This window comes from Cetorhinus maximus, chromosome 15, assembly GCF_964194155.1.
Source record: "Cetorhinus maximus chromosome 15, sCetMax3.hap1.1, whole genome shotgun sequence".
NCBI lineage: Eukaryota > Metazoa > Chordata > Chondrichthyes > Lamniformes > Cetorhinidae > Cetorhinus > Cetorhinus maximus.
Genome location: NC_135893.1, coordinates 89,122,780 through 89,137,811, shown reverse-complemented (window position 1 = coordinate 89,137,811; position 15,032 = coordinate 89,122,780). Strand labels below are relative to the sequence as shown.

General features: G+C 42.9%; 1 protein-coding gene across 7 annotated transcripts in view; it reads right to left on the bottom strand.

Moving 5' to 3' along the window:
• The window catches only part of tsc2 (TSC complex subunit 2), a 120,718-nt gene that overhangs the window by 62,871 nt on the left and 42,815 nt on the right, over positions 1 to 15,032 (bottom strand). For all 7 annotated transcript variants that reach the window (XM_078558922.1, XM_078558927.1, XM_078558921.1 and 4 more), the window contains exons 2-10: positions 14,807 to 14,967; positions 14,615 to 14,701; positions 14,030 to 14,137; positions 8,106 to 8,250; positions 6,590 to 6,707; positions 5,615 to 5,663; positions 1,682 to 1,807; positions 671 to 744; positions 384 to 510 (exon numbers count right to left, since the gene is read on the bottom strand). In XM_078558922.1, the coding sequence (XP_078415048.1) occupies positions 384 to 510; positions 671 to 744; positions 1,682 to 1,807; positions 5,615 to 5,663; positions 6,590 to 6,707; positions 8,106 to 8,250; positions 14,030 to 14,137; positions 14,615 to 14,701; positions 14,807 to 14,941 (969 nt within the window). In that variant the 5' untranslated portion in view covers positions 14,942 to 14,967. The remainder of the gene's footprint in view (positions 1 to 383; positions 511 to 670; positions 745 to 1,681; positions 1,808 to 5,614; positions 5,664 to 6,589; positions 6,708 to 8,105; positions 8,251 to 14,029; positions 14,138 to 14,614; positions 14,702 to 14,806; positions 14,968 to 15,032) is intronic.

Sequence of the window (15,032 nt, the reverse complement as noted above, 5' to 3'; positions counted from 1 at the left end):
TGCGTACAGTCAAATTTGGACAAGTAAAAGAAAAGCAAATGCTTGAGATAACACTTTTGCCGAAAGAGACAAACCAGATGTATTTCAGGTGACAGAACTGGCCTATGACCAGATTTGGGCAAGACAAATGTTTTGCAGAAATAAGCTTGTCGAGTTTAACTGTGTTTTCTTATTTCCAACGGTGCTAATGTTTTAACACGCAGAAGGCAAACTGAATATGGATCCCTATATTAATGTTTCTTTCATGTCGGTTATCAGAAAGGATTTACACTAAACCTCAAAGAAATAAAGTCTGCAATATAAACAAATAGCCTCTGCCAAAAAGAAAAGTCCTGGTTTAGAATCATAAATTACTTCCTGGTTAAAAGATCACCCAGTTTTACCTTATAAAAAGAGGGTAAAACAGATGTTGGGGTACTCTTCAGGGTAAAGAGACGATGTGCGCCCCAGAGAGCCATTCCAACAAAGAATACTGCACCTCTCAACAAAGCCGCATCATCCGTATGCACTCTAACATCAGGATAACAAAGTTAGATACATCAAAATTATTATTTGCAGGAGGTTTGTTTTAAGTAAAAATCGTGTGCAAGTATTTTAGTATCTATATCAAACAGCTTAACAAAAATATTAAATTACTGAAATATTTAAAACAATAAAAATATAGCCATACTTATCCTCCATAATGCGACACATTGTATAAATTGCACTGTGCCCCAGATGCGTTCCCAAAACTTTGCGCATCAGCTGGAAAAGAAAATCCCATTAAACACTTAGTTCAAGGTCAAAGTCCTTGCAACGAGGTGCAGATTACACTGGGGTGCAGATCAAATAAATGTCAACAGCTACCAATACTTAGTCAAAGACTTCATCCACCCATTATTTTTCTTTTTAAAATATATTTATTTACAGGGCCCCAGTTTCCTTGCAACCTCTCTACCAATCTTTTATTTACATGATAGGACAGAGTTCACATTAGACGAGGGAATCTCTCATGGAGATACATGTTTGATGTTCAATGGCAGTATCAACAGGAACAAGCATCTGAGAAATTGTAAGTTCACCCGGTACAAGTAACTCTTACCCCTCACTCCAACCTCAACTAAAGCCATTTGTCAATTCCTGAAGATTGGTTGCAGAATCACACTAAATTCCAAAACATCACCCTGTAAATATGAAGAATTTGGGGAAACAAACATGCTAATTTGATCGACAGGTATGTGCTTGCCTATAAAGCCACCTGTTGCTTTAAAGAAGAAAGCATCCTCCAATGCTAAAGACAAGAGGTTCTGATGCATAATAACCATAAGTATAAACCACTGCACAGCCAAAGGTTGCTAACAGATTAAATTCCTCCACTTTAAAAACAGCCAGTTAATTCTGAACTAAGAGGGGATAATTAATGAGCCTTTCTTAAAAAAAAGTTTACTGCTGCCGTGTTACTCCAATAAAATTTTTAAAATGGGTCAAAGCTCCAAGCATCTAAATTGGGTTCTTGCGGTTAATTTTACTAACGAAGAATTTTAAGCTTTGGTTACACCACTTATACTTACCAAACATTTACCTGTTGTAAAGCTGGGCTCTGGGCAAGCTTCCTAGCAAAGTCAATCTAATTTTAAAAGTGATTCAAAAATCACGTTCCCAATATCCACATTTGCGTTGTCACAAGAGTGCAAAATCATACCTTCCAACAGGACTCACAGAATTCCTTGACATTAACTGTGCGGCAAAGTGTAATGATAAATCCCGGGAGAGACTCAGAGGGCAAAGAGTTATAACAAACAACGGCATCCAGGACTTGCAGGGAGACCTGAAAGAAAAGATTTTCCACGTTAAAATGCGTTAAATATCCATTTCAGAGCACAAAACATCTCCTGGTCCTAAAAACACACTCCTGAACAATAGGGTCACAGGATCTACAGCACCAATGCAAAGTGACAACCTAAGCAAATAATTTTTCAGCTCTTCACACATATGCACGAATGAAGAATGAAGAAGAAAGCAAAATGTAAGGTCGAGATAAAAGGGCTATCAGAATCACTACTTGTGCTCAACTTACACTTCCCAATACTTTCAAACAATGCCTTGCGAACTCGTCAAAAATAAAACAATCAAATCTTTGGAACATGTACCTTGAGCAGACTTGTTTCAAACCATTACAAAATTCAAAACGCCTTGAAATTGTTTTTACTACTTTTCAGCCAAACTTCAAGTTCAAAGATTCACAGTTGAGGCTATCATTTCCCACTGTTGTTTAGCCAACGGATTTTCAAATAGATTGTGGACTGGGCAAGCATAATACAACCAAGTAATTCTGTAGGCTGTTTACTAAAACAAACACACATGTAGCATGGGGACTGTAGTAGTAATATCAATGGACTAGTAATTCAGAGATCCGGGCTAATGCTCTGGGAACATGGGTTCAAATTCCACCATGGCAGCTGGTGGAATATCAATTCAATCAATAAATCTGGAATATAAAGCCAGTCTCAGTACTGGTGAACCCATCTGGTTCACTAATGTCCTTTAGGGAAGGAAATCTGCCATCCTCACCCAGTCTGGTCTACGTGTGACTCCAGGCCTACAGTAATGTGGTTGACTCTTAACTGTCCTCTGCAACGGCCTGGCAAGATAATCAGTTCAAGGGCAATTAGGGATGAACAACAAACACAGGTCTTGCGTACATACGTACATATTAGGAGTAGGCCACTCGGCCCCTCGAGCCTGCTCTGCCATTCAATAAGGTCATGGCTGATCTGAATGTAACCCCAACCCCACATTCCTGCCTAACCCCAATAACCTTTCACCCCCTCATTAATCAAGAATCTACCTAGCTCTGTCTTAAAAATACTCAAAGACTCTGCTTCCACCGCCTTTTGAGGAAGAGAATTCCAGAGACTCTCAACCCTCAAAAAATTTCTCCTCATCTCTGTCTTAAATGAGCGATCCCTTTTTTTAAAACAGTGACCCCTAGTTATAGAATTTCTCATAAGAGGAAACACCCTCTCCACAGCCATCGTGTCAAGGCCCCTCAAGATCTTAAAGGTTTCAATTAAGTTACCTCTGACTATTCTAAATTCCAGTGGATACAAGTCTAACCTGTCCAGCCTTTCCTCATAGGACAACCAGCCCATTCCTGGTTTTAGTCCAGTAAACCTTCTCTGAACTGCTTCTAACGCATTTACACCTTTCTTTAAATAAGGGGAGGCAGTGGCATAGTAGCATTGTCACTAACTAGTATTCCAGAGGCCCAGGGTAATGTTCTGAGGGCTGGGGTTCGAATCCCACCACAGTAATAAAAATATGGAATTAAAGTCTGATGATGACCATGATACCACTGCAAGAACCTATCTGGTCCACTAATGTCCTTCAGGGAAGGAAATCTGCCGTCCTTACCTAGTCTTGCAAAATGTGACTCTGGGCCCACAGCACTATGGTTGACTCTTAAATGCCCAGTGACACCCACATCCCATGAACGAGTTAAAAAAAAAAAGAGACCAATGCTGTACACAGTACTCCAGTTGTGGTCTCACCAATGCCCTACAACTGAAGCATTACCTCCATACTTCTGTAATCAATTGCCCTCACGATAAATGATAACATTCTATTAGCTTTCCTAATTACCTGCTGTGCTCAGATCCCTCTGAATCTCAAGAGTTCTGCAATCTTTCACTATTTAGATAAAACGCATTTTTATTCTTCCTGCCAAAATGAACAATTTCACATTTTCCCACATTATACTCCATTTGCCAAATCTTTGCCCGCTCACAAACTGTCACTTTGTAGCCTCCTTCCGTCCTCTTCACAATTTACTTTCTACCTATCTTTGTGTCGTCAGAAAAGTCAGCAACCATTCTTTCGGTCCCTTCATCCAAGTCCTTTATATACATTGTAAAAAGTTGAGACCCCAGCACTGATCTTTGTGGCAAACCATTTGTCACCCGCCAACCAGGAAAAGACCCATAATTGCCAACTCTCAGCTTCCTGTTAGCAAGCCAATTTTCTATCCATGCCAATATGTTACCCTACACTATGAGCTTTTATTTTCTGCAATAACCTTTGATGTGGCACTTTATCAAATGCCTCTGGAAATCTGAGTACAGTACATCCACCAGTTCCCCTTTATCCACAATACATGTGACTCCTTCAAAAAACTCCAATAAATTGATTAAACATGATTTCCCTTTTACAAAACCGTGTTGACTCTGCCTGATTCCTTGAATTTTTCTAAGTGCCCTGCTATAACAACTTTAATAATAGCTTCTAACATTTTCCCAAGACGGATTATAGGCTAACTGGCCTATAGTTTCCTGTTTTTCAGTTTACCAAAAGGAAGTTAGTTAACATACAAAATCCGAGAGACTGGCAGACACAAAGGAGAGCTGCAGGCAAAGCTGAGAACAGGAAAGACACATTTACAAGGAGTTGTTAGCGTGTAATAAAGTTAAACAGGACAGAAAGCCGAAGACATGGTTATAGCAGGGATTGAGAATTGGACAATTTTATTGCTGCTGCTTTAGTTTTGCCAAGGCCAATCAGACCATTTCACAGGGTTTATTAAAGAGCTCGGATAAAGGAGTTTCTAGGGAATCTATATTAGCATAAAGACTGGCGTGAACCTAGCTAAGGAGGCTCTGTAGGCATGTGCTGTTTGGGCAGCAACTGTCTCCGGGGACCTCAGATAGAATATGGTTGCCGGTGAATGCTACTCAAGGGCTAAAACGATGGAGTGAGAAAGTGAGATCCCATGTACCAGAGGCCGAATTAGAGAACTTTGGAACTGCACGTCGTGCCATACGTATGCGGGGAATGTTGCGGATACTTGTGACTGTGTACGACACTTCTTTGTTGTATCGAGGACAATTAAAAGTGAAATTTACCTTTTTAAAAGTATCATTTGTCTTTTTAATTTGCATTGATTCTGATTCGTGAAGTAAAAATTACAAAACATGAAATCTTGTTGGTAATTTCTTTATTTGCGGGTCATTTGATAAATTTGGTTACTTGGTTTACGGTTCCCCCAAGGGGATTGTAACAATCTTGACAAATTGTCATACTCGAGTCTATCTGCTTCAAAAGAACAGCAATTTTGTTTTTAAGCGTTCCGAAAGCAGGTGAACATCCTGGTTTGTGAGCAATACAAAATCTTTACCCACCTATTAAACATTCTCACTTGGCAGTCAGTGTTTCCAATTTCTACCAATGTGATATAAAAATGTTACGATATGTACACAGGTTACATCTTTGTCACACAAGCTGCTAATTATTCTAGAAGTATTAGCTTTCAGGAACGAACATCAAGCTCACATTAACTCAAACCTTGCAGAGCCTATATGAAGCAGCCACAGGAATGTAAATGGCTCAGCTCACGGGCGTAGTTTAGGAATCTGATTCAATTGCCAACAAAAACAATTACAACCATGTTATATTTACCAACAGGTTTTACAGGAAAACAATAATACGCAGTATGCCGCACAGATTTTTGGTGATGTTTTTCCTTTTGCAAAGTTGTAGGGAACCTTCTAATTAATTAAGGTATTCCTACAAAACTGGCAAGTACCCAAAACCTCCAAGGTAACACAAAGCGGTGTTTGCATGCTGAATATCAGACACTAACCTCTATATCTGTTGGCACTGTGGTCAGATTACAAAGAACACAGATTTTACTGTAAGAAAACAAAGCAGCATATGAGTACAGATTGCTACACAGGGACTATACATTGCTGTATCACTGCAGATAGACAGAAACCATTCTGAATGCAAATTAAATTGCACAAGCACAAACCTTAGAACCTTGCATGAAAATTAAAATAAAATAGGATAGTTCAAAATCACTGTTTTGTCAATTTTATGATTTTGTAATTTTTTTTAAAAATGGTTTTAAATATTATGCAAAGAATTTTGACAGCAATTTTGAAAGGAGGTGCCAAACGGATCATTCAGGAACAAACTGTGGAAGAGTTAGTGCAACAGTATATCCGGCAATGCAACAGACTTGCACTACATAGAATATTTTGATGTATTTATCAATAACAACAGACCTCAGTGTACCAAAATTCTTGTATAACAGACAACTGTCATGCCTAGCTCAAGCTACAGCCTACACAAGGCCATTCAGTTTCAGACAGTGTCTGCAAGGTACATTAATGGTGAAAGCAAAATACTGCGGATGTTGGAAATCTGAAATAAAAACAAAAAACTCAGGTGTGGCAGCATCTGCGGAGAGAGGAGCAGAGTTAACATTTCCAGTCCATATGACTCTTCTTCAGGTCATTAATGGGGCTGTGATTAAGTTCCTATAAAAGTAAAATTGGGCAAAGGATAGAAGGGATAAGGAAAACATGGGGAGAACTGAAGCCAATTTTTTCAACTTCTGATCAATTGCCCTTTGTTAAATCCTTGAAAGCCAAACCAGGCCTTGTAGTGGATAATAAAAATGCTGAGCTCCCACATCAGGCTACTGACACTTTCTGTCACAGCCTTTAGCTTTGCACAGTTTAAAGGATTTAAGCACTGATAAACAGTTTATACAATTGCAACCGTCACGTATACTCTGTAACAGCAAATTTCATGAAAAGCCCTTCTCACTTACTGGACTATCTGAGCCACAATTAGATCCAGGTAGCAGCTGTTGAATTTGACCAGATTGACTAGTACCTCCAGAAACTCCACTGAGAGACCAATATCCAACCACTTGAGGACAAAAGAGGCTTTAACAAAAAAAAAAGAAAAACACACAGACACACACACATAAGATCATATATTACCTATTAAGCAAGTCTCATTCTTAGATAGTAGAGGCTAAGCTACCAAATAATAAAAATAAATCTGTTCATTGGTATCTAAGTCTTAACAACCACTGATTCACCCGGTTAATGGTAAAAACTCAATTTGATACTATTAAAATATAGCACAGCTTGTCAGAGGTCACAGACAATGCATCTCATTGTATGGGGTTTCACTTTTGCACCCAGGTCTCCCTCCATGAGGATTTTATGACTCGAGAGCAAGAACACATCCACAAAGAAGCAAGGGGAGGAGTCTCCCTGATTTGCTCTTGATTGCCTCCTAGTAGTATCAGATTGTGAGAAATGATCTGACAGGAGGTTACATGCCCTCTTGGCTGTAAAAGCTACGTGTTGCAAAAATATCCAAAAAGGGGGCAAGATGAAGGGATGCGGGAGTATCTTCAAAAGAAAGCATTGCACCCTAAAAAAAATTCCAAATATACATGCTATTTCATAGTAACAAAGTAAATATTGACACCACCATTTTAGCTAGAGTTGAGAGGCAGGCTGTGGCTTATGGCTGGACACAGAAAAAAATTTATTTTACTGCAGTCTATTTAAAAAGTCTCAACAAACTATAGTAAACAGGGCTCACCACTGAAACTGCAGCAAGGTCACCCAATAATAGCAGGATAATTTCTCCCGCAAAATGCAGCAAATGGAGGATAAATACATCCGCAGTAACCAAAACTCATGACCAAAAGTGCAGCAAAGTCTCCCAATAATAGCAGGGTTATTTCTCCAGCAAAATGCAATGAGTGGAGGATAGGTACATCTTACAAATTGTGTGTAATATCATTCTAAGTTATTTCCAACGGTGATGCTTCCAGGTCTGATTGATGGAGGAAATTACCCAATTATCTTCCATTCTGGCTGGGAATGATGGTGTCAATATATGCAGCCTTAAAATACTTGCAATTACATATTACTTCACATCTTAACTTCACCCTTCAGCTGTCTGCAGACAAAATAATTTCTTAGCACTTATCATGTCAAAACAATATTTCAAGCATTGTATAAAACTTTTAGAAAGCAATGAAAAATTTTCCACCCCTGTTACAAAAATGTTTTTAAAGGGTGGGTCACTGAAGTGTGTGGCACCAGACACAGTTGTTAACACACATGCTGCTGCATTTTGTGGGGGCATAAAGCGTAAATGTTTCTCTAAGGCTTAATTATTTTAACACCATTACTGCAGTCAGCAAAACTTGATTATTAGCAAAATGAACTCAAATCCAAATCTACAACAATCGAGTTTGAGGCTCAACAAAAATTGCAGCAACCGAGCCAAAGCGCTTCCTAAATACATCACACACATACACAGGTCTTCTTCCAAATAGGTGATGTCTTTTCCGTTTTCTGTTAGCGCTTTGAACACCTCTAGTCTCTCAAGTAGGTCACTATTCACTGGATAATCCTTGATGACATGAAAGAAGTGTGCTCGGATCGGGCCAAGCCTTTCCCCCTAATTAAACAAGTGCAATGCATCAGTTAGTTAAATACACCGGCGGTGGGGCGGGGTGTGGGGACATCAAGAGCACAACAATTTGCATTTACACAAGTGCCTTTAACATAGTAAAACATCCCAACTGGTCTTAATCATTGCAGGCTGTTGGAATACTCAATGTATTCAATACCTTTCTAAGATATTGCTCTGATGAAGAGAGTTCCATAACAATTTTATAACTACATTCCTAAGGAGTGTCTTTCTCCTGCAAAATGTCAGTCTGACTAAATAAAAGACAGCAGTTGACGACTCAGGAACAAAATGTTTTTACTAGATTCGTTGTAGATTCGTTGACAGGGCCCTCAACCGTGTCCGGCCCATATCCCGCGCATCCTCCCTCACGCCTTCTCCTCCTTCCCAGAAACATGATAGGGTCCCCCTTGTCCTCACTTATCACCCCACCAGCCTCCGCATTCAAAGGATCATCCTCCGCCATTTCCGCCAACTCCAGCATGATGCCACCACCAAACACATCTTCCCTTCACCCCCCTTGACGGCATTCCGTAGGGATCGTTCCCTCCGGGACACCCTGGTCCACTCCTCCATCACCCCCTACTCCTCAACCCCCACTTATGGCACCTCCCCATGCCCACGCAGAAGATGCAACACCTGCCCCTTCACTTCCTCTCTCCTCACCGTCCAAGGGCCCAAACACTCCTTTCAGGTGAAGCAGCATTTCACTTGCATTTCCCCTAACTTAGTCTACTGCATTCGTTGCTCCCAATGCGGTCTCCTCTACATTGGAGAGACCAAACGCAAACTGGGCGACCGTTTTGCGGAACACCTGCGGTCTGTCCGCAAGAAAGACCCAAACCTCCCTGTCGCTTGCCATTTTAACACTCCACCCTGTTCTCTTGCCCACATGTCTGTCCTTGGCTTGCTGCATTGTTCCAGTGAAGCCCAACGCAAACTGGAGGAACAGCACCTCATCTTCCGACTAGGCACTTTACAGCCTTCTGGGCTGAATATTGAATTCAACAACTTTAGATCTTAAACTCCCCCTCCCCCCATCCCCACCCCGTTTCTTTCCCCCCCCCCACCCGCCTTTTTTTTCAATAATTTATATAGATTCTTCTTTCCCCACCTATTTCCATTATTTTTAAATCTAAAACTAAAACCTTTAGTCTTTCCACCCCACCCCCACTAGAGCTGTACTTTGAATATCCTGTCTTGCATTCTTAATTAGCACTTTTCTCAGACAAAGACCACCACCTTCAACACCTCTTTGACCCTTTTGTCTCTGACATCTTTTGATTATCTGCTCACACCACACCCTCAATGTGTCTCTTCCCCCCCACCCACCTTAAACCAATTTATATTTCTCCCTTGTTGAAACTATGCTTCAGTTCTGCTGAAGGGCCATGAGGGCTCGAAACGTTGACTGATTTCTTCTCCGCCGATGCTGCCAGACTTGCTGAGTTTTTCCAGGTAATTCTGTTTTTATTTTGTTTTGGATTTCCAGCATCCGCAGTAGCTTTTAGCTTTTTGTTTTTATCTTTGTGTTTGATTGACTGCCACCTCTCTTCAAAAAAATGCCCTCTTGGAAGAAGTATGGTTCTGTCCTCCGACAGGATTTCCGACTGTCTCTTCTGCCCTGCTCACCTTCATTGCTTTCCATTTCTCTCCTGGTGTTTGACAAGGTGTTTACTAAAACCCGCTTTCACAGCCATATCTCCTTTCTCAGTGACTGTCTCCGTCTCCGACTCACCCCACGTGGATTTCAACTGAAATTCCATCCCTCTTGTTTCGAACCCACCCAGGATTACAGGTATCTCCGGGACATAAAACGTTTCTCGGACTGCTGTTCCCGTCGCATTCTGAGATCCACACTCAGTGCCATGCGCCGCCATATGAACACACTCGACCTCTCCCTCCAGCAGCACCGCCGCACCCTTTTTCAAAGCTGCGCGTGCCCCCAGTTTCATTTTATTCTTCGCCTCATCCGTCGCCTCAACAAGAAACTTTTTCTCTTTCTCTCAAGTGCTAAGGAACGCAAGCTCCAACAACTCATCGACTCCAACACCCATCGGGGACCCTCCACCCCTGCTTGTCCCTCCGTCCTCACCCCATCTTCCAATCCCAGCCCCAGCCGCGTATTCACTATACCCCCTGACCTTCCCCTCTCCGATGCTGAACGTTCAGTGCTCAGCAAAGGACTTAGTTTCATACCCTTACGCCCTCATCTCAATGAATTTCGGGCTCGGCATGATGCTGAACTCTTCTTCCGCCGTCTTCGTCTCCGTGCTCACTTCTTTGGGCAGGAGTCCTCTCCCTGTTCAACGGATCCTTTTACCCACCTCCAATATTCTCCCTCCACTTGGACCCCTCCCTCTGGATTCTTACCTTCTCTTGATCTTTTCATTGAGAACTGTCGGCGTGACATTAGCCGTCTCAATTTCTCTGCTCCTCTCACCCATTCTAATCTGTCTCTCTCTGAACTTACTGCACTCCGTTCTCTCAGGTCCAACCCCAACATTGTCATCAAACCCGCTGACAAGGGTGGTACTGTTGTTGTCTGGCGCATTGACCTCTACCTCGCGGAGGCTGAGCGTCAACTCGCAGACGTTTCCTCCTACCTCGCCCTGGACCATGACCCCACCACAGAACATCAAGCCATTGTTTCCAGGACTGTCACTGACCTCATCTCCTCTGGAGATCTTCCTCCCACAGCTTCCAACTTGATAGTCGCCCAACCTCGGACGGCCCGCTTCTACCTCCTACCCAAAATCCACAAACAGAACTGTCCTGGCAGACCGATCGTGTCAGCCTGTTCCTGCCCCACGGAACTCATTTCTCGTTATCTTGACTCCCTTCTCTCTCCCCTTGTCCAGTCCCTTCCCACCTACATCCGTGATTCCTCTGACACCTTACGTCACATCAACAATTTCCAGTTCCCTGGCCCCAACCGCTTCCTCTTCACCATGGATGTCCAATCCCTCGACACCTCCATCCCCCACCAGGATGGTCTGAGGGCCCTTAGCTTCTTCCTTGAACAGAGGCCCCAACAATCCCCATCCACCACTACTCTCCTCCGTCTGGCTGAACTTGTTCTCACACTGAACAATTTCTCCTTTAACTCCTCTCACTTCCTCCAAATAAAAGGTGTGGCTATGGGTACCCGCATGGGCCCCAGCTATGCCTGTCTCTTTATGGGGTATGTGGAACATTCCTTGTTCCAGTCCTACTCCGGCCCCCTCCCACAACTCTTTCTCCGGTACATCGATGATTACTTCGGTGCTGCTTCATGCTCTCGTCGGGACCTGGAAAAATTTATTAATTTTGCTTCCAATCTCCACCCCTCCATCATCTTCACATGGTCCATCTCTGACACTTCTCTTCCCTTCCTTGACCTCTCTGTCTCAATTTCTGATGATAGACTGTCCACCAATATCCATTACAAGCCTACCGACTTCCACAGCTACCTCGACTACAGCTCCTCACACCCCGCTTCCTGTAAAGACTCCATCCCATTCTCTCAGTTCCTTCGCCTCCGTCGCATCTGTTCTGATGACGCTACCTTCAAAAACAGCTCCTCTGACATGTCCTCCTTCTTCCTTAACCGAGGTTTTCCATCCACGGTCGTTGACAGGGCCCTCAACCGTGTCCGGCCCATATCCCGCGCATCCTCCCTCACGCCTTCTCCTCCTTCCCAGAAACATGATAGGGTCCCCCTTGTCCTCACTTATCACCCCACCAGCCTCCGCATTCAAAGGATCATCCTCCGCCATTTCCGCCAACTCCAGCATGATGCCACCACCAAACACATCTTCCCTTCACCCCCCTTGACGGCATTCCGTAGGGATCGTTCCCTCCGGGACACCCTGGTCCACTCCTCCATCACCCCCTACTCCTCAACCCCCACTTATGGCACCTCCCCATGCCCACGCAGAAGATGCAACACCTGCCCCTTCACTTCCTCTCTCCTCACCGTCCAAGGGCCCAAACACTCCTTTCAGGTGAAGCAGCATTTCACTTGCATTTCCCCTAACTTAGTCTACTGCATTCGTTGCTCCCAATGCGGTCTCCTCTACATTGGAGAGACCAAACGCAAACTGGGCGACCGTTTTGCGGAACACCTGCGGTCTGTCCGCAAGAAAGACCCAAACCTCCCTGTCGCTTGCCATTTTAACACTCCACCCTGTTCTCTTGCCCACATGTCTGTCCTTGGCTTGCTGCATTGTTCCAGTGAAGCCCAACGCAAACTGGAGGAACAGCACCTCATCTTCCGACTAGGCACTTTACAGCCTTCTGGGCTGAATATTGAATTCAACAACTTTAGATCTTAAACTCCCCCTCCCCCCATCCCCACCCCGTTTCTTTCCCCCCCCCCCACCCGCCTTTTTTTTCAATAATTTATATAGATTCTTCTTTCCCCACCTATTTCCATTATTTTTAAATCTAAAACTAAAACCTTTAGTCTTTCCACCCCACCCCCACTAGAGCTGTACTTTGAATATCCTGTCTTGCATTCTTAATTAGCACTTTTCTCAGACAAAGACCACCACCTTCAACACCTCTTTGACCCTTTTGTCTCTGACATCTTTTGATTATCTGCTCACACCACACCCTCAATGTGTCTCTTCCCCCCCACCCACCTTAAACCAATTTATATTTCTCCCTTGTTGAAACTATGCTTCAGTTCTGCTGAAGGGCCATGAGGGCTCGAAACGTTGACTGATTTCTTCTCCGCCGATGCTGCCAGACTTGCTGAGTTTTTCCAGGTAATTCTGTTTTTATTATGTTTTTACTAATATTTGTAATGGGGTGTAAACGTCACTTGTCACGGCCAGTGTTTATTGCCCACCCATAGCTACCCTGGAGATGGTGGTCATGTTCTTCTAGGTGGTAGAGGCTGCAGATTTGCAATCTGCTATCGAAGAAGTTTGTCTGAGAAATGGCAAGATGTGCAGGCACAAAAGGAGCAAAACTAACTTTGTTGCAGATTTTTTTAAAAAGCTGCAGCCAATGAAAATTAGAAATAAAAGAGTCCATACCTGAAATCTAACAACAGCATCTATATACCTCCTTTAACATAGTAAACTGTCCCAAGGTACTTCACAGTATTTAGCACTGAGTCACATTAGGAGGTATTAGTACAGATGGTCAAAAGGTTGGTCCAAGAGGTAAGTTTTAGAGTGTGAATAAAGAATTAGAGGTGTTCAGGGAGAGAATTTCAGAGCTTTGGGCCTAGGCAGTTGAAGACACAGCCGCCAATTGTGGACCAATTAAAAACGGAGATCCGCAAGAGGGATGTGGATGAGAGAAGAGATTTCGGAGGACTGTAGAGCTGAAGGACGTCACAGGAAAAGGGATGGACTAAGTTACGGAGGGATTTGAAGACAAAGATGAGGATTTTAAAACTGAGGCATTGCTTGACCAGGAGCCAATGGTGAACGTGACCTCGTGTGAATTAGGAGACAGGCAACAGAGTTTTCGATAAACTCAAGCTTATGTAGCATGCATGATAGCCCAGCCAGGAGAGCATTAGAATAGTCAAATCTAGAGGTAACAAAGACATGGATGAGAGTTTCAGCAGATGATTTGCGACAGGGCAATGTCAGGCAACGTTATAGAGGTATCAGATTCTGAGTGCTAAGTAATTAAATCAGTAATGCTTTCATCAACAAAGGGAGTAAACTCAATTCACAGGTCTGATATTGTAATAACAGGAGAAATAAAAGTATCATGGAAGCACAGTTTAAATCTAGACTGGGCCCACATAAAAACTATTGCTCACCTGCCCCTGAATAATAGCCTTCATCAGCAGCAGTACTGCATGCCTGGCCTCTGAATGATCATCAGAAATCAAGTCAGCCACAGCTTGCCACACAGCCTCCACCGCATGCTATAATCACACAAAGGACAAAGGGGGACACTTCACATGTTAAACCAATTGGAAACTATCATTCCAGCACTGCAAAGGAATGATCTACAGAAATCTCAATTAAAAACCATACAGCAGAGGCCATTCTGTCCTTCACACCTGTGCTAGCTCCCTGAAAGAGCTATTCAATTAGTCCCACTCCCCATGCTCTTTAGTATAACACAGTAAATATTTCCTTTGCAGGTTTAGATCAATCCCTTTGAGTATTACCATTGAATGTTTTGAACACTTTTTAAGGCAGCGCATTCCAAATCATAACGTGCTGGATAGAAAGAAAATGTTTCGCCTCATCTCCTGCTCTGGAAGGGACAGTTATTTCAACAACAACTGTCCGGCTAAATGGCACTGCCGTGGGATTGAAAAAACTGTGCCTGCTACAACTGGATGACCACTTCATGAAAAGGGGCCACCAAGTGAGAGAGAAAAAAATGTTCTTACCTCTTCAAACTTCCTGGTCCTGGCTAGGTCACAAACATGGTTGATGGTTTTTATTCTGTTGTGAAGTCCACATTCTACATTCAGATCCTGAGGCAAACATAAAACCAAAAATTATGCACACGAAGCAGACAAAACAGCTTTGTAAACATAAACAGGGTACATCCCGCGTTAAGATTTGAACACAATAAATACCTTTAGTATTTCACCCGTGATTATGAGTTCTGCTGGCTTACATTCCGCTTGCTTGGTGTTAATACGGGGGCCGATACCCAGGAGACTTTTGAATCGCTCGCGCAAGGATGAATCTTTGCTTGTAGGCTTGGACATGGTCAAGGAGGTCTGTCTTCCCTAAACTGAAGTAAATAGTATTGATTAAGGCTGGAATCGGTTCTGCAGACCAGCAATAAAACATGTTTGT